Raw genomic sequence first — 20,000 nt, 5'->3', positions numbered from 1 at the left:
GGTATGTAGTCAATCAACCTAGCATATACCCCGATGAATGTGAATATGTCGTTTACTTTTGTCTTTACCTCAGTTCTGGGCAAGAAGGGTCTATGTCGTTCCACTGAAAGGGAAAACTAAGACGGGGATATGGTTGCATATTGTCAACAATCATCTAAAATCTAACCATATAACCATAAATACCTAATAATTTGAATTGTCTTATTACTTTGTTCTTTTTCTTTATCCCACGTGTCACTAAAATGCAAAGGATGAATCTTTAAGAAGATGTTTTCGTATATCTTTTTCGTCTAGGATTTTTACTGTATTTGTAGTTCGTCGCGTAGAAGTTATATATAGTGAGATTAAGTTTCTCGGATTTAACATGAAAATGCGTACAAGAGGACAAAGCTCGGCTTGAGTCTTCCTGTTTTTTCACTCACACAGAAATATAGAAACATAAAGAAATAACCTACCTTTTCCTTTCTTGGTCCACCTGATTCTTTTTTCTTATCATTTGTTAGCTTTTTACTTCAACTCAATAATACATATTTTTGTTTTGGCTGAGGCCAGACGATCTTATATATCTTAGAAACAAACATATGGTTTCGTGGGTTACATTCCATCATAACTGCAATAGTTCGTGGATTCATTGTCTTCAGTCACATTATCATGACCTCCATGTATCTGAAAGATACGTAATATAGGATAATAATCATTAACTGGCAACTAAGATAAGAATACCTTTTGTTGATATGTAGATTTGGGAGCAGAATATCCATATCTTAGAGACCGGTACAGGTTGGTCTACTAAAACAATAAAACATTTTATAGTTATTGAACCTTTTGATATTATCAGTTCAGTTTCGGGTGGATTATTGAACGAAGTTTGGTTTATATGCCTTGTGTCACGTCGTTTGGTTACACTACACTACAACTAAATGAAACGGTCTTAGACGAGCTTGAACATAATCTACAAAGGACATCATTATGTTCTAAGGCTGGGAGGGTAATCAAATTGCACCATAATAAATCCTCCTTTACAGATCCTTATTGAGTTACACACAAACTGATAATTTTTGTCGCTTCGTCATATATCATCACACAATCACCCGGGAACATAAACCCGAAGACTTCCTTCCCAGTCGTGGCATCGAAGGTTCGGACACGTCGGCAGGAATGTTGTAAATAGTTTTGTGTCCACGTGACTGGAAACAAGTCACATGCAGGAATTTAGCACTTTTTATGACTATATCCTTCGTGTCTTCGACTTGGTGCCAGTAATACTCGGTATGGTTAGTGCCTGGCGTTCAGAACAGTTGTCTAACAACGTGATGGTGTGGGCATATGTCTGAGCAGCAGCTACCGGCTGTGTCCATTGTTTAATATTTCGACTGCCAAGATAGTGAATTGAACAAAGATGTTGGGCCCCTAGATATAAGTATGACAAAGAATGGTATCATGAATTCCTTTACGTTGTACATTTGTTCCTTAAGACCCAGTCACACTATCACGATTTTCGTCAAATGTGTGAATTTGAGAAACTGAAGGACGACTTCGCCTGCAGTGTTCTAGACTTCATTAAGGGCCTTTCAACAATGTGTCTAATATTCGTATGGGTTTAAATTCTGTTAGTTAGTCATTCAGTTTCTCAATATGTGACGCAAAGGTAATATGACATTTGGAGATTCGAAAATAAAAAACGTAAACGAAGTCGTTTCTACTCAAACGAACTCACTTGAGTCGTGATAGTGTGACTAGGGCTTAACGGCTCCACGCACGCCCCTCTTTCTCCCTGAAAAAAGAAGATAAGCTTTAAGTATATCACTCAAGTTCATATATAAACAATACTCTATTCATGAACGTGTTATCATCCGTATGATCCAGAATCGCAACATTAAAATCACAACCCTCAATCAAGCTCATCTCGGAAATCGGAAATTATCTTAATTAATGTATGATTGTGCTCAAGCGTCGATTTTTATTTGTAGGTAGGTTCGGGGATCCGGGTAGGTTACGTTAAGTAGGTTAAGTTTTTATTATCATTATTATTATTATTAATTTTTTTTTCCACCAAGGCTTCTTCCCCCTTACAAGGGGGGTAGCCAAAAAGAAAAAGGCATAAAATCATTCCCACCCATTCCATCCCTGAATACACTCCACACCCCTCCACCATCCCTCTTATCTTAGCACCTCCTGAATGACGGGTCATCCCTGCACCTTGGCCACTGCCCTGGGTCAGAAGCAGTGTCGCAAGACACAGCACATCCACAGCAAGGCCGCTTCATTAAATCGGCGACCCCCCCTCTCCGTCCCCCCCATTGCATAAAATGAGAGGACGGGGAGAAATCCCTTCGGGCTGCGTCAAATTTTGCTCACACATACTACCTCACCCCCCATCCACCCGCCCATTCCACCTCATGCTATCACAACATCATCCATATACAACCATTCTCCATTCACCCCTGTCTTCTGTCCTCTCCCGTCCTTCCTCAACAGACATTCCCCTCTTCCCCAAAGCCCCCTTCACCCTATCCATCCACCTCATCCTAGGACGTCCCCTCATGTTCACTCCCTCCACATCTGCCTTCCACACCTCTTTTACAAGTCTTTCTTCACTCATTCTTTCCATGTGTCCAAACGATCCTAATATTCTTTCATCAACCCTATCTCCCAGCTCCTTTTCCACTCCTGTTCTCCTCCTCACCTCCTCATTTCTCACACTATCTAGCCTAGTAACTCCCATCATACTTCTCAGACACCTCATCTCAAACACATTCAAACTCCTTCTCTCTTCTTCTCCTATGTTCCATGTTTCTGCCCCATACAGTGCTGTTGGCACAATCACTCCTTCATACAGTCTCCTCTTAGCATCCATTCCCAAATGTCTATTCCTCATTACACTCTTTAATCCACCGAGGCATTTACTCGCTTCTCTCAATCTACATTCTACCTCCACTTTCACTCCACCTTTCCCTGCCACATTTGCACCCAAGTATCTAAAACTATCCATTTCCTCCAGTCGCTCTCCCTTAATGCTCACTTCCTGTCTACTGCCACTTGCACCCCTTGTACATCTCATCACCTTACTTTTACCCACATTTATCTTTAGCTTTCTTCTATCACATACTCTCCCAAACTCTGCCACCAACTTCCTCAATCCCTCCTCCGATCCTGCCACAAGCGCAGTGTCGTCCGCAAACAACAGCTGGCTCACCTCCCACTTTTCTCCATTTTCTTTAACCATCTCCAATCCCTTGCCCACTACCCTTGCATTTACCTCTCGCACCACCCCATCCATGTATAAGTTGAACAGCTAGGGAGACATAACGCACCCTTGACGAAGTCCCACCTTTACCTCGAACCACTCACTCTCTCCATTTCCAATCCTGACACAAGCTCTACTACTCTCATAAAAACTCTTGACAGCTCCCAGAAGCTTTCCTCCTATCCCGTATATCTGCATAACCTCCCACAGTGCCTTCCTGTCTACTCTATCATAAGCCTTTTCCAGATCCATAAAAGTAGGTTAAGTTAGGTTAGACAAATTAATTACGTTTTCACGGAAATCGAACGAAATTAGTTTTAAGATCGAGCCTCTGTTTGGTTTTAATACCAGACATCAGTTTCACGGCACATGCACGACATACATACGACAGTTTCCTAAATATATATGCAAAAATAGATAAACAATAAAAATAAACCAATAAATGTATAGGTAAATACGTATACCAAAAGACCCTTTTCTCCTTATAATGGGGGTAGTTTAGTCAAAGCAAACACCCATCATTCATCCATCCAAAAAGACACCATGTAAAAATAGTCTGCACACCCACCATGCACTCTGGATAAGGAGTTATGGAGATGTAATTTAATATGATACTTTTGTGTTCGTCAAAAAAAAAAAAAAAAAAAAAAAAAGCTAAATATACGAATAAGAAAGGGTAATCTCTGGCGGAGAGAGAGAGAGAGCGAGAGAGAGAGAGAGAGAGAGAGAGAGAGAGAGAGAGAGAGAGAGAGAGAGAGAGAGAGAGAGAGAGATGATTTCTACATTGTTCTTTGGTTACCTACGCTAAACGTACACCTAACCTATCCAAAATTAACCTTAACTGACCTAATCTAATACAACCTCAACCTGACTTCTCTTTTCGGAAACAGACTTTCAGTAGTTATAAGACCTTGGTTTTTGGACAAGTCCCCTGTATTCCTTCGAGTTTGTCCTCATAGTTCCTTGTGACTTAAATAACATTTATACCGCCTAGGGTGCTCAGTAAAATTGCCTGGCGTTAACCAAAATTAAATGCTGAAAGAGTGCTTAATTTGAGCTTGCATGCAGTAAAGGGCAAACGCCCTTTCTATCTTTCGCTCTATTTTCTCCTTCTTTTAGAATATCTACTCAAATTACACTTCTTTTAGTTAGACAGCGTTTATACTTGTCCCTCTCTTGTACTTTATGAAATAGTTCAACATTATCATATATACATTTTTAGTTCACACTTTTGAGAACCAAAATGGATAAATGTCCTTTGTGTGCGTGTATGTGTGTGTGTGTGTGTTTATTTACCTAGTTGTACTCTACGGGAAGGGGAGTTATCCTCGTGGTGTCCCGTCTTTGTATCTTGCCACATCGTCCGTCCGTCCGTCCTCAAACGATCACTAAACGCATGGCCAACCGCGTTCTTGTATCAGTACGTAACGCTTTCTTTCTCCCCACCGTCAGTTCGAGGTCCCACCTCTCACAGATCTTGGTCCGGAGGGCGGAGGAATGGTCCATCCTCATCCGGGCGTAGGACCCCAGGGCGAGGATCAGGACGTGGTGGTCCACGCTTACTACCAGTGGGTCCCCTTCGTGTTGGTCCTACAGGCGATCCTACTCTACGTCCCGTGGTACTTGTGGAAGGCGCAGGAGAAGGGCTACCTCTCCCTCGTCGTTGGCAACATGGATAAGATCCACATCGGTGGAGTGGATCCCCAACTGGTGAGGAGAACTAGGCATATTTTTAAGGTCTCTTATGACTGAAGTAGGACAGGTTTCTTTCCGGTTAGCTCTTTTTGGAACCGCAGAGATGAATGAGATAGTTTGTCGACAGTAAGAACTAAAGACTAAGAGGCATACCTTTCAGTATATTTAATTCTGTTCCTCAACGACAGATAATTTTATCAAAACAGAATTGTAGGAGAGAGGGCAAACGCAGAGTATGGGATCCAATATATTTGACGTTTCGCCCAGCAGGGCTCCTTCAGAAGAAGCCCTGCTGGGCGAAACGTCAAATATATTGGATCCCATACTCTGCGTTTGGCCTCACTCCTACAGTGCTGTTGCAGTCGTTGCTGCTTTTACTCATCAAAACAGAATACTGATGATTTTTTATTTCTACTATCCCTCCATTCTGCTGGCCTCCTTAAATCTCTCACCACCTTTTTGATTCCACCTCTTCGGTGCGATATTGTCCCCAAGTATAGAAGTCTTGGTTAGTGGGGATGAAATATAATTCTAGTAGGCTGTGGGCTATACTCTGGATTAAAGAGAGTAATGCTATCAAGACTCCGGATTTAAGGTGGTTTTGGTGGATCAAGATCCTCGAACAGCACACAAAGTTAGACTTTTAGGTCCGTCAGAATCGTCCCTCCTTAGTCAGAACAAAATTAACGAAGTGTACCACAGTTATGAGACTTGTCGTTGCACAGGGGTGGTGGTGGAGATTCCTTTGGTGGAATAAAATCAAACGGCGGTAGCCAGAATAAAAATATAGGTCAACATTAGCACTGACAAGTTTTTTGAAAACCGGTCAACTTGGACAGAAAAAAAAAAAAGGTTGAAATAAGAGAACAAATCCAAATATGAATGAACGGCTTTTTATTATTATTCTTAACCTGAAAATCCATGTGAACAAGTTGTATAGACACGGTAAAGGAAACATGGACTGGAGGTGAAGCTTTATTCCTGACGTTTCGTCTAACGACTTTCTCAAAGGAATGAGCATACTAGAAACATACAGAGATTATAAACCCGCCTTATGGCTCAAGGGGGTGTGCGAACGTATAGCGCTGCGTCCTGATTGGCCCGCTGAGACAGCCAATCACGAAGCGCTATATTCGCTGAAGATTTGGCCCAGGTGAAGCTCCCAGCCTTATTGTTGATATTCGGACGAGTGGTGATGTACGCAGCTTCTATAGATTTTCTGACCTTCTTATCCATACCTTCGTGTAGAATCTCGGCTCGGTTCCATTGTGGGAGGTGCCCAGAATCGTCAACATGCACCACCATTGCGTTGGTGAGTCTATGGTGACGGAGGTCGTGCCTCTCTTGGGGTAGAGGCACGATCCCAAAGACTTTGAAAGATTAAAGATTAGAAATTATATACCACTGGCCACAATAATGTCTTTGTTCTAGCTAACGCCAAGGGATATTATCAAGTTAAAAAAATATATATATATATATATATATATATATATATATATAAATAAATAAAAATAAATAAATAAATAAATAAAATTGAGGGATTTCTGGGTCTCCGGGGGTTAAAACTATATCAGTTAATCTCTCATGTTCAGAGGAGATTTTTTTTTTAAGATTTAGGAGCTCTAGGGTTAGGGTTAAATGGTTTATTACTATTTCTTACATATATTTTCTTATAATGGAAATACATGTGGACATAGGATTACCTGATCGACAGGACAAGAAGTGACTGCGCGAAAAAATAAATTTTAAGATAAAACAAATCACTAAAACAACGACATTCCATTTTGCTTTCTTTGGATTCAGGTGAAAAGCTCAGCAAGTTTCTTCGTTGAGCACATGGGTCGGCACCGACGATACGCCCTGATGTGTCTCGCGTGCGAAGCGCTGGGCGTGTTTCTCACCATCGGTAATATCTTCTTTACCAACCTCTTCCTCGGGGGAGCCTTCCTCTCCTACGGGTCAGACACCTTCCAGTACCTCTTCAGGTCCTCGTTCGACTACAGCCTCGAGAATCCTCTCCATAGGGTGTTCCCAAAGGTAAGTAATAAAATTCTTTCTTTCTTTCTTTTGCCTTCCTCTCTACGGGTCAGACACCTTCCAGTACCTCTTCAGGTCCTCGTTCGACTACAGCCTCGAGAATCCTCTCCATAGGGTGTTCCCAAAGGTAAGTAATAAACTTCTTCCTTTCTTTCTTTTGCCTTCCTCTCCTACGGGTCAGACACCTTCCAGTACCTCTTCAGGTCCTCGTTCGACTACAGCCTCGAGAATCCTCTCCATAGGGTGTTCCCAAAGGTAAATGATAAACTTGTTTCTTTCTTTCTTTTCAATTGATTTAGATGACCTTCATTTAGTTCCTCTCCTACGGGTCAGACACCTTCCAGTACTTCTTCAGGTCCTCGTTTGACTACAGCCTCGAGAATCCTCTCCATAGGGTGTTCCCAAAGGTAAGTAATAAACTTCTTTCTTTCGTTCTTTTCAATTGATTTAGATGACCTTCATTTAGTTTCTTATTAGTTAAGAAACTATGTACAGGTATGGAAAGACGAGGGGTGAGAAAAACTGTTAGTTTGATTAGCTCTTGAGTCGTCGACTTTGACATATGACAATATCTGGTCTCAGGGTCGTTCCTCTTCTGGGTGAGTCTGTCATATGGTTGGGACCCACTGCCGTTCTATATGGGTTGGTGTATATGTCCGAAAAACCGACTACTTATAGCTCGATAACACTGGCCTGTGAAGTTTCAAAGGTAAAGCATCTGATAACCGATTCTAGGGTAATTTGCTATGCAGAATCTAAAAATCACACTCATTTTGTTCAATCAGGTCACGTTTTTGAGATACGAGGCGGTAAAAATAATTAAAAACGCCATTTAGTGCTATTTATTCCCTTTAATTTTGGAAAAAAATTCTTGACAAAAGAAATAATTTTTTCTTGCATAGTTCAGAAGATAAAGAGGATATATTACAGAAAATCTAATCATGGATGAAGGGCCTTTTCAGTGACTTTCTCCTGTGTTGGGCAGCCACCACGTCTCGTTTCAAACACCAACAGTAGTCCGCAAGAAAGTTCACATCCCACCGGCCTTGGTATCCTGGTGGAAACGTTCTCCCTGTTCCTCACTGAAGTCACCACAGTTCTGAGGGAAATAGTTTAAGTGGGACCGTAGAAAGTGCATTTTGACTGACATGCGAGCCCCTAATTTTTGATAGCTGTTCAAGAGCTCATCGACTTCTTTCTCATATTCTGCACTTCGGTTATTTCCTAGAAAGTTTCTTATCACTGACTTAAGCGACCACCAAACGGACAGCTCAGCTGCATTCAGTGCATCGTCAAACATTGAGTCCTTCATAAGTTCCCTTATCTGAGGCCCATCAAAGATGCCAGCCTTAAGCTTTTCCAGACTGATCCGAGGAAACTTCTGCTGAAGAAAAGTAAATCCCATGCCGTCCTTGTCCATTGCCTTCACAAAGTTCTTCATCAGTCCCAGTTTGATATGTAAAGGTGGGAGTAAGACCTTGTTTGGTTCAACAAGAGAACGAGCCTGAACATTGTGTGAACCAGGTTCCAAACGTTGTCGTGGTGGCCATTCTTGTCTGACAAAATGTTGATCATCAGCCCGACTATCCCACAAACACAAAAAGCATGGATACTTTGTGTACCCACCCTGTAGTCCCAAAACCAATCCAACTACCTTAAGATCTCCACAGATCAACCAACCATGGTCATTGTAGTTCAGAGCAGACAGTAGCTGATCCATGTTGTCATGAGTTTCTTTCATTTGCACCGAATGACCGATTGGAATTGAAGAGTATTTATTTCCGTTGTGAAGGAGGACTGCCTTGAGACTTCTGCTGGAAGAGTCGATGAACAGTCTCCATTCAGTAGCAACATAGTCCAGCCCCATTGATTGAATCAAACCAGCAATGTTGTTGCAGTAAATTAATGACGAGTCCTTCTGGGTTGTGAAGAACTGTCTAAATTCTCTTTCACGCTCTCGGTACCAAAAGAATGTTGTCTCAGGTGCTAGCAAATTTTTCTCACGAAGACGAGAACCCAGAAGCTGTGCTGATTCCTTTGATAGGTTTAGATCCCGTGTCAGGTCATTGAGATCTGCTTGTGTTAGAGGCACTGGCCGGTCATTCTCTTCTGGCATATATTCTCCACCCTCTGCCCTGTCTAGTGCGTTATCAGATTCTGATTCAGAGCTAGATTCCATTGTAACATCTGGCTCGGGAACGGGCAGGCCTGGACCATGAGGGACTGGTCGTATGGCAGACGGAACATTAGGATACTGAATACAATGCTTGTTCTTGCGGTTGACTCCTTTAAGATTAGTCATGCAGAAATAGCAGTCTGACACATGATCTTTACCCTCTCTCCAAACCATTGGAACAGCGAATGGCATACTCTTCCTTTTTTTATTTCTCCAATCACGCAAGTTCTCGACACATGTTTTGCTGCTAACATGGGGTGCAAATGGCTTGTCCTGGTCCCCAAGCTTAACTCCAAAGTAAGCATGATATGCCTTCTTCACAAAATCAGTTATATTTGCTAGTCGACGAGGAAGAATCACATTACCACATATGTAGCAGAACCTATCAGGATGATTTGTGCATTTGCGTTCCATTTTCTGTCAATCTAAGATACGTGTCCAAAATAGAAACACAAGAAGCACAGATTCTTGTAAAAAGCACAGATTCTTATAAAATCAGTCACATTGATTGGAGATCACACTTTTCTAAACCATTTTCAGTTTCAGTGTTGTCAGTGCAGTTTGTCAATGTAGTCAATGCAGTTTCAGTTCAGTTTCGGTTTCAGTTTCCTGAAAGTAAACAAAAACATCATTAGGTTTCAGTATCAGTTTCGGGGTGCTACAGTATAATTTTTATGCAAAAAAATAAGAATAGGCTATACCTGCAGCCTCGTTTTCCTTATACTTACTACTATACAAGGCCCAAAAGTAGCACTTCTCATATCTCAAAAACTAGACCTGATCCAAGAAAACGGATGGCATTTTTGGATTCAGCACACCAAAAAACCTATAAATCAATTGAAAAGCCTTCGACCTTTGAAAAAAAAATTAAAATTAAACACAGGCCAGTGTAATCTATCCAATTCGGACAGATACTTCAATTGCTTCTTTCCTCCTACCAGCCAGTAACAGAAACTGTAAAAAAAAAATCCAGAGGGATCTATGCCGGCGACTACTGTGGAGCTGTGGGATTCCGCTTAGCGAAACTCGAGGTAGCCATGACAATTTAGACCGTAAACACTTTTCGACATCCCTCGGCAGATCGCCAAGTGCACCTGGCGCGTGTACGGTCCTTCCGGTTCGATCCAGGTCTTCGACAACATGTGCGTGCTGCCCATCAACATCGCCAACGAGAAGATCTATGCCTTCCTCTGGTTGGTTTACATCGTCCTCGCCTGTATCGCCACCTTGTCATTCGTGATCCACCTCCTTTTTGTTATCAGGTAGGCTGAAGGGGCAACACCCAAATCTATTTATGGACTTCAATATCTCAAAGTGCAGGGTGTTAAACGTAGGGCTACACGATCCCGAAAGCAGATATAGCTTAGATAACACATTTTTAGAGAAAACTGAGTGCGAGAGAGACTTGGGAGTTCTAGTGAGTCCTGACCTTAAATCCAAGAAACAGTGCATTAGCGCCAGGAATAAAGCTAACAGAGCATTAGGTTTCATTGCTAGGACCGTTACGAATAGAAGTGCAGAGGTAATTATTAAATTCTATCTGGCGTTAGTTAGATCCATCCTTGACTATGCGGTACAGTTTTGGCCTCCGTCCTATAGAATGGACATCAATTCACTAGAATCAGTACAGAGGAGAATGACCAAAATTATACATGGGCTCAGAAATTTATCTTATGAGGAGAGGCTTAGGCACCTTAACTTACACTCTCTGGAAAGACGCAGAGTGCGGGGTGATCTAATAGAGGTGTTCAAGTGGATAAAAAGCTTCAACAAGGGTGACGCAAACAAGGTGATCATTTTAAGACAACAGGGAAGGACTCACGATAATGGATTTAAACTGGACAAATTTAGATTTAAGAAAGAAACTGGCAAAAACTGGTTTACTAATAGGGTGGCCAATGAATGGAATAGACTTAGTAACCATATAGTGAGCGCTGAAACTATCAGTTGTTTTAAGAAACGGTTAGACAACTTTATGGATGGGGATGGCAGGTGGTAATGCACAAGGAACTGTCTAGTGTAGGCCTTATGGTCTCTTGGAGTCTTCTTCATTCTTACGCTCTTATGTTCTTATGATATGAATAGACTAAGTGCATTGTATCTATTTCCCCTTTTTGTCAGCGTGTTTCTCTGTCTGTTTGTATGTCTTTCTGTTTAAAACATCACTGCTTGTTTGTTTACCAATATAATGTGAGTGAATATGTGTGTGTGATTGCCAGTGAGTGTTCTGCAGGACTGATATATATCTCGTGGTGCCCCATAATTATGTAGTTGTGAATTTACAGGATATGTATGCATGCATGTGTGTGTCCCCCGACGATTTTCTTCATCAGCGAGTGGCGTGCGTAGGAAGGTCTAGCTGCAGCCAAATCTAGCAGGCTAGTTGTATCCGTACAGAGGATTCCGCAGCAGTATGTCTTGTATGGAATCGTAGAATTGCAACTTGATGCAAGGGGTGCGAGGCAGAGAAATAGCTGGAAGAATGATTGCTGAAGGGAGTTAAGTAGGGCTTTAACGTTTCTAACGTGCGGGCTAAAACGTTTTGGAACGGTCTTGTTTGAAGCTTGTACACAAAAATGTCAGGCGATTTTCTTCGTTGACGTGTGAGCCTCATAGCGTTGAGGGACGGGGTGTGATCGTGTCAGAAACTATGACGATCATGTACGTCTGAGGCGATGTGGAGCAGAGTTATAACGTACGGAACGTGTTGAAAGCTTAGGATGGGGAACACAGCTATCTCGTACCGTGGATGTACATATAGAAGTAACATTGACACTGTGATTCACTTCACTGTAGAAAGTTGTAAGTCACTAAGTCATTTCGGAGAATTCTAACACCAAGCCACCATATCATGTTGGAAAAGTAACGTGGATAATAAAATATTTTGTTTCGTTACTTATATATTTCTAACATAACAAGTTTCCACGTTATTATGTTTCAGTTACAGACATTTGTAGAAAAATAAGTTAGTCACACGTAGGTTAGATCACACGTTCCTGTAGCCCTTGGTCAGCACCCTAACTACTCTTGATCAACTCCTTAACTCTCTTTATTTGACCCTCTCTTTTTGACTCCTTTTCCTGTCTTTCCTCTGATTAAGTAGACTCATTGAGTTAACCCATTTCTATATTATATTTTATTCTTTCTACTTCCTAACTGACTTTGTACCTTTTACATTGTAACGAAATGACTTTATGACATTTAAACTATGATACTTCATTTCTGTTTAGGTCATCTGATCTTTGCTATATTTTGAAATTAATTCTATTCTACCTTCTGATTTTGGCATTCTGAGTTCTGCAACTTTCGTATTTGCCTCTTATCAAAGCTTATCATCATGCTGAATGATTTGTTTAACATGTCATTATGCACGATATGATTTGTTATTTCACACATTTCTTATCTCTGGAACCCGTATTTTTCAATGTGGGTGTCTTTATCTTATCTTGCAATACAATACAATGTAATAAAATGTGTGTGTGTGTGTGTGTGTGTGTAAGTGCGCATGCAGTAAAGTATCTAGGTCCATATTTTAGGTTATTTGAACCAATTATGTTTTCGCCATTGAACATGGACGTGAACCCTTTCCTGAGATTCAATATTTACGGATTACTTTATGTTGTGATAAGCCGTACAATCGCGATCAAGTCTCCCTCGACATGTTCGCTACTGAAGCTGGGAGGGTGCCACATAGCCGAATAAAAGTACCTACTAATGTCAAAAATCACATGGCAAGTGCCACATGACACGGAAAGGGTCCTGCTAAGGTTCTTCACTATTACGTTTGCTGGCGATTATTTCATGTGTTTTCTATTCCATGTTTACAGTGTAGGGTACCTCCTTTCATGGGAAAAGGGTCAAGAAACGTTACGTTTGCCCCTAACCCGAGATTAATGACTCCTACTTCCCTCCAGTCACGTGTGCAGAGTCAAGTGTCTGAAGTCGCTGTTGCGCATCCAACACCGGACTGAAGAGAGCTGCCTCACTCGGCTACTAGAGATGGACTCTTCCTATGGCCACTGGTTCGTCGTGCAGCACGTCCAGCGCCATCTGATCTACTTCAAGGAGTGGTCTCAGGCCGTAGTCGAAGCCAAGATGAAGTAATCAAACTAAACCAAAGCAAGCCAAGATAAGACAAGATAAGCAAAGCCAAGCAAAGCCAAGCAAACCCAAGCCAATACAAGACAAGACAAGACAAGACAAGACAAGACAAGACAAGACAAGACAAGACAAGACAAGACAAGACAAGCCAATACAAGCCAAACCAAGACACGACATGGCAAGACAAGACAAGACAAGACAAGACAAGACAAGACAAGACAAGACAAGACAAGACAAGACAAGACAAGACAAAACAAGACAAGGCAAGACAAGACAAGACAAGACATGACAAGGGAAAAATAGTAGCTGTGCAGATAAATTATTAAGTACATGTTTGTAGTTTGTCTTACCTTCATACCTTATCTCTTTCGACAATATTCGAAGTTAGCTAAGTGCACATCTAGCATAAGCATACCGCAGGGGATGATCGATGTACATTTTCAATAAAAGCTATGTGATTAGAGTAAAATGACATTTCGTAACTTTTTCTTTGCTACCTATTCCTTCCCATCTAACCTTGCATACTTGCACATGCGAGTACACACACACGCACGCGCGCACACACACACACGCACACCTACACACACACACACACACACACACACACACACACACACACACACACACACACACACACACACACACACACACACACACACACACACACACACACACACAAAGGATTACAAAGGATTACAAAGGCGGAGCATACCGACAGGAGACCTTTTGATCCATATCTAGGTCGGATGCGAAAAAAAAATCATATTAATGATAAAATAATAAATAACAACTATGATAATGTAAATAACAAATAAAATACATAAATAAATGCATAGGTATAGTTAAATAATAAACAAACAGGTAAATAGTAAATAATAATAAATTGACATATAACTAATAATAAATAAAAATCAGACAGACAAATGATAACAAAACAAAAACAAATAATATAAGATAAATTATAATCATTACAGCATTTTACTTAGATATTTATTTACATGATTCTTAAAGCTTTGAACTGAACTACATTGCACTACCTGTGCAGGAAGTTTATTCCATTCATTAACTACACGGTTGGCAAAGTTGTTTCTACCTACTTCCAAATTGAATCTATTTCCGGACAGTTTGAGACCATTGTTTCTTGTCTGATTCTCATTCAATGTAAAAATTTGGTCACTTTTGATGTTGTCAATTCCCTTTAGAATTTTAAAGACCTGTATCAAGTCACCTCTGAGTCTACGCTTTTTTAGGGAAAACAGATTCATATGTTTTAGTCGATTTTCGTATGATTTATTTTTGATATTTGGAATCAGTTTTGTGGCTCGCCGTTGTACTTTTTCCAATCTGTCAATGTCTTTAATGAGATTCGGTGACCATACGGAAACAGCATATTCCAAATGTGGACGAACTAACGATTTATATAGCTTGTTAATGAGTGATGGACTTTTGAAATCAAAAGATCGCGCAATCAGTCCTAGAATCTTATTCGCTTTCTCAGAGGCTGAAATACACTGCTTGGATGATTTGAGGTCGTTACTGATAATTACGCCGAGATCTTTTTCACTATCCACTTTTGTTAACGAATTTCCAAATAACTTGTAATCGTACTTACTGTTATTTTTACCTATGTGCATTACCTTGCATTTACTTGTGTTAAATTTCATTAGCCACTTTTCAGACCATTGCTGTAATTGATCTAAATCTTCTTGAATATCTAATTGGTTTGAGTGATCATTTGCCACTCCGCACAGTTTTGTATCATCAGCAAATTTGGAAACAGTAGATTTTAGTCCATGGTCTATATCATTTATATATACTATGAATAGAAGTGGCCCAAGAACGGAACCCTGAGGAACTCCACTTGCAACACTTTTCCATTCAGAAGTTTTTCCATTTAAAACAACTCTCTGTTTTCGATCATTCAACCAGTTACTAGTCCAACCTAATAGGCTACCACTTATTCCATGCAAAGCTAATTTAGTAAGTAGTCTTTCGTGTGGGACGGTATCAAAAGCTTTTGCAAAGTCTAGATATACTAAATCTATATTGTTTCTTTTGTCATAATTCGAGATAACTGTGTTGTAGAATTCGAGTAAGTTAGTCACGCAAGAATGTTTCCGTCTGAAACCATGCTGGCTATCATTTATCAAACGGTTACTTTCTAAATGATGTTCGATAGCATCTCTGATGATAGTTTCCATTATTTTTCCTACGATTGAAGTCAAACTTATAGGCCTATAGTTATTTGGTTTCTTTTTGTCACTTTTTTTGAATATGGGAGTAACGTTAGCTAGCTTCCATTCTCTTGGGACATCTCCGGATATGATGGATTTCTTGAAAATAATTTCTAATGGAACAACAATCTCATTTTTCATTTCTTTAAGATTCTTGGATGCCAACCGTCAGGCCCTGGTGTTTTATTAACTTTGAGTTTGTCTATACACCTTTTAATTTTTTCTTTTGTTATATTTACCGTAGTGAGTAAGTTTACCCTAGACTTTTCACAGGTTTCAGTTTGGAATTCACCTTGAGGTGTTTCGTTTACGAATACCGAGCTAAAATAATTGTTTAAGATATTACACATTCCTTCATTTGAATATTCAAGTTGACCGTCAGCAGATAATAGTGGACCAATGTGATTCCTAACAACCTTTTTATCTCTAATGTAACTATAGAATTCTTTGGGATTCTCTTTGGATTTCTCAGCGATGTTCATTTCGTATTGTCGTTTTCTTTTCCTTATTGTCTTTTTTAAATCTCTCTGTATTGATACATAACTTTCATAGTCATTAGATACACCCGAGCACTTATATTTCTTATAAGCCTGTCTCTTTTTAGCAATACTTTTTCAGTTTCTTTGTCGAGCCACTTTGGGCGAGCCTGATTTGGGGGACGTCTGTCCTTAAAAGGAATGTAAGTTTGAATCATCTTAGTGAGCGTATTTTGAAATATTTCCCACATCTGATCTACAGGTCTTTCGTTTAATTTTGCCTCCCAATCTGTAAGCTGAAGCTTCTGACGTAGTTCTATGAACTGAGCTTTACTGAAATCGGGTATTTTAGAAACACAAGTATCTATTCTAAAATTGTTTAGGAGTTTGAATCTAACTAGGTTGTGATCGCTATTTGCAACAGATTCACCGACTTCTACATCAGTTACCATGCTTTCGCGGCTAGTGATCAAAAGATCGAGTAAGTTTCTATATCTTGTGGGCTCTTTTACATGCTGAATTAAGTAATTGTCACCAAGAAAATCAAACAAGCGACTACCTATATGGCCATGTTCAAGGGTCATCCAATCAATGTCAGTAAAATTGAAATCACCCATTATCAATAAATCCCGGTCGCAGAAACTAGACAGTTCTTGAAATAACAGTTTGTCGTCTGCTAATGATAATGTCTTTGGCCTATATATTACACCTATATTAATTTTTTGTCCATTTGTTTGGGTTAACTCAACCCACAAACTATCATATGCATCCTGATTCACTTTCTCTAAAACACAAGCATGAACATTGTTTTTAACGTACAATAGAACACCCCCACCTTTCTTGTGGTTTCTATCCTGATGAAAGTGTTTAAATCCCGCAATATTAAATTGAGCTTCGAACTCTGTACCATTTAACCATGTCTCAGTTATTCCTATCATATCGAGATTTTCGCTTTTGACATACGCCTGTATTTCTTGAAATTTGTTTCTAATACTACGAGCATTAAAGTACATAGTTTTAAGAAACTCGTGATTATTTCTTTTTGACACATTTTGAATTTCAATATCATATATTACATTATCATTTTGTTTTTCATTTATACCTTGCTCTATATTATTATTTGGTCCTTCATTGACGTCCAATGCCTCATTAACATTTCTCCTATCAAAATTAACATTTCCCCCATCACGGACATCTGGTCGATCACGGTCATCCGATCTCTTTTGTACATTTTGTCCCCCTACGTCACCGTGATTCACGCCGGCCTCCCGTCGTTCAGAGACATTATGTCCGGCATCCCTTTCTAAAGTTATATTTTGTCCTCCAGTGACATTATATCCTACCGTGATATTTTTTCCTCCATTATAATTACATCCCATCGTGATCTTTTGTCTTCCACTGTCATTACATCCTATCATGATATTTTGGCCTTCATTGACATTCTGTCCGGTATCCCTTCCTAAAATTATATTTTGTCCTTCACTGACATTATATCCTACCGTGATATTTTCTCCTCCATTATCATTACATCCTATCGTGATATTTAGTTCTCCAGTATCATTACTTCCCATCGTGATCTTTTGTCCTCCACTGTCATTACATCCCATTGTGACATTTTGTCCTATGACATTACATCCTAATGTGACATTTCGTCCTCTAGCGACATTATATCCACTGTGATTACATTCCATCATGATATTTTGGCCTTCATGGACATTCTGTCTGGTATCCTTTCCTAAAATTATATTTTGTCCTTTACTGACATTATATCCTACCGTGATATTTTCTCCTCCATTCTCATTTCATCCTCTCGTGTTATTTTTGTCTCCACTATCATTACTTCCCATCGTGATCTTTTGTCCTCCACTGTCATTACATCCCATTGTGACATTTTGTCCTATGACATTACATCCTAATGTGACATTTCGTCCTCTAGCGACATTATATCCACTGTCATTACATCCTATCATGATATTTTGGCCTTCATGGACATTCTGTCCGGTATCCCTTCCTAAAATTATATTTTGTCCTTTACTGACATTATATCCTACCGTGATATTTTCTCCTCCATTATCATTACATCCTATCGTGATATTTTGTTCTCCACTATCATTACTTCCCATCGTGATCTTTTGTCCTCCACTGTCATTACATCCCATTGTGACATTTTGTCCTGACATTACATCCTAATGTGACATTTCGTCCTCTAGCGACATTATATCCTAAAATTATGTTTTGTCCTATACTGGCACATTGTTCTACATTAATACTATATTCTACACTGTTTTCCCAAGTACATTCTATTTCCCCTTCCCTTTGGGCTTCTACCCTAAAAAAGAAGCTAATTCATTACAAACTCCCACAATGAGGTTTGTAAGAACATCTTTGCCTCTGCGGGTAAGGTGGATCCCATCACACACACACACACACACACACACACACACACACACACACACACACACACACACACACACACACACACACACACACACACACACACACACACACATACACACACACACACACACACACACACACACACACACACACACACACACACACACACACACACATATATATATATATATATATATATATATATATATATATATATAGATATATATAAATAAATATATATGCAATAAAACACTAGGAGCGAGTGTTCAATTACTTCTTTGTATCTGCACTAAAGATGTAATTATACGAAAGCGCTCTGCTTCGTTAGTTTACTTTTCCTAGTGGTTACTTATATATACATATACATATACAAATGCTTAAAAGTGGCAGTCTGCCGACAAGATTGACTAGATAAACACCATATGAGGACGGAGCCTTTATTTGTACGACGTTTCGCTTATTACAGCTTTTTCAAGTACAAGTTGAGATACAAATGCTTGAGAAATAGTGTGTCAGACAAGCAGAACAATAAAAGACATCACGAAGACGGAAACACACAACAATCAGACACCGAGCACCAAAGCCGGTGTTTATCGTATTCCGTGTTCAGGATGTGATAAAGTTTACATCGGAGAAACGTCACGTGACCTGAATACACGAATACGTGAACACCGTTACGACGTCAGGCATGATGTCACCACCAATGCATGTGTGACACATAGAAACAAGGAAAACCATCTTATGGACTGGAAGAATGCAGAGCTGCTGATGCGGGAACCAGACAAAATCCGCAGGAAGTGTTTAGAAGCAGCAATCATTCAAGGAACGAACACTATTGAACAAAACAGGGGCATGTTTAACATATCTCCTCACATTATTCCCCTAATACCCATGGCCAGCAAAATATTAAATACTTAAACCACCCTTTGTGGACATTTCGCTCACGGACGTTTGGGCCGGCATTCTCATCCTTTCCCAGTGTCCATCCCCCCACCCTCCTCCTCCTCCTCCTCCTCCTCCTCCTCCTTCCCCCCCCCCTTTTTCTCTCCCCGTTCCCTCCTTTCCCCTTATTTAATCTCAAGCATTTGTATCTCAACTTGTACTTGAAAAAGCTGTAATAAGCGAAACGTCGTACAAATAAAGGCTCCGTCCTCATATGGTGTTTATCTAGTCAATCATATATATGAATATATATACACATGTATATATATATATATATACATATATATATGAATATATATACACGTATATATATATATACAGATAAACTAATGAAAACAGTATCAATAACTTTATACGAGTATATTATGACACCTAATATTGTACATATCTTGGTTGCCTATAGTAATATAAATGGATAAATGTTGTTCATTTTTTCGATCATCACTTTCGGGGCCACGATATTTTTTTTTTTTTTTTTTTTTTTTTTTGAACGAGGCACCGGCTACGCCGCCATGGCTACGCCGTAGGTGCCTTGGCCTGCGGCGCTTGCTCGCTTCGCACGGGAATATGTTAGACAACTGAAAATCATGCTAGACTGGCAAAAACCATGCTTAATCTTTTATTCTTCAGTGGAGGAGCTTGCTAGATAGAACCTCGTTGTCGGAGGTCATGCAGCAGGGTCCTCATAGGGATTT

The 20,000-nt window shown here is 39.9% G+C and overlaps 1 protein-coding gene across 1 annotated transcript in view; it reads left to right on the top strand.

Moving 5' to 3' along the window:
- LOC143022263 (innexin inx2-like) overlaps positions 1-13,728 on the top strand; it is a 40,037-nt gene extending 26,309 nt beyond the window's left edge. The window contains exons 4-8 of the mRNA XM_076180403.1: positions 4,700-4,957; positions 6,746-7,078; positions 7,121-7,234; positions 10,236-10,417; positions 13,070-13,728. Of these exons, the coding sequence (XP_076036518.1) occupies positions 4,700-4,957; positions 6,746-7,078; positions 7,121-7,234; positions 10,236-10,417; positions 13,070-13,259 (1,077 nt within the window). The 3' untranslated portion in view covers positions 13,260-13,728. The remainder of the gene's footprint in view (positions 1-4,699; positions 4,958-6,745; positions 7,079-7,120; positions 7,235-10,235; positions 10,418-13,069) is intronic.
- The last annotated feature ends 6,272 nt before the right edge of the window (positions 13,729-20,000 follow it).

The sequence above is a fragment of the Oratosquilla oratoria genome, chromosome 44 (genome assembly GCF_046742065.1).
Source record: "Oratosquilla oratoria isolate Oo_2021 chromosome 44, ASM4674206v1, whole genome shotgun sequence".
NCBI lineage: Eukaryota > Metazoa > Arthropoda > Malacostraca > Stomatopoda > Squillidae > Oratosquilla > Oratosquilla oratoria.
This window is presented reverse-complemented; position numbering and strand designations above follow the sequence as displayed.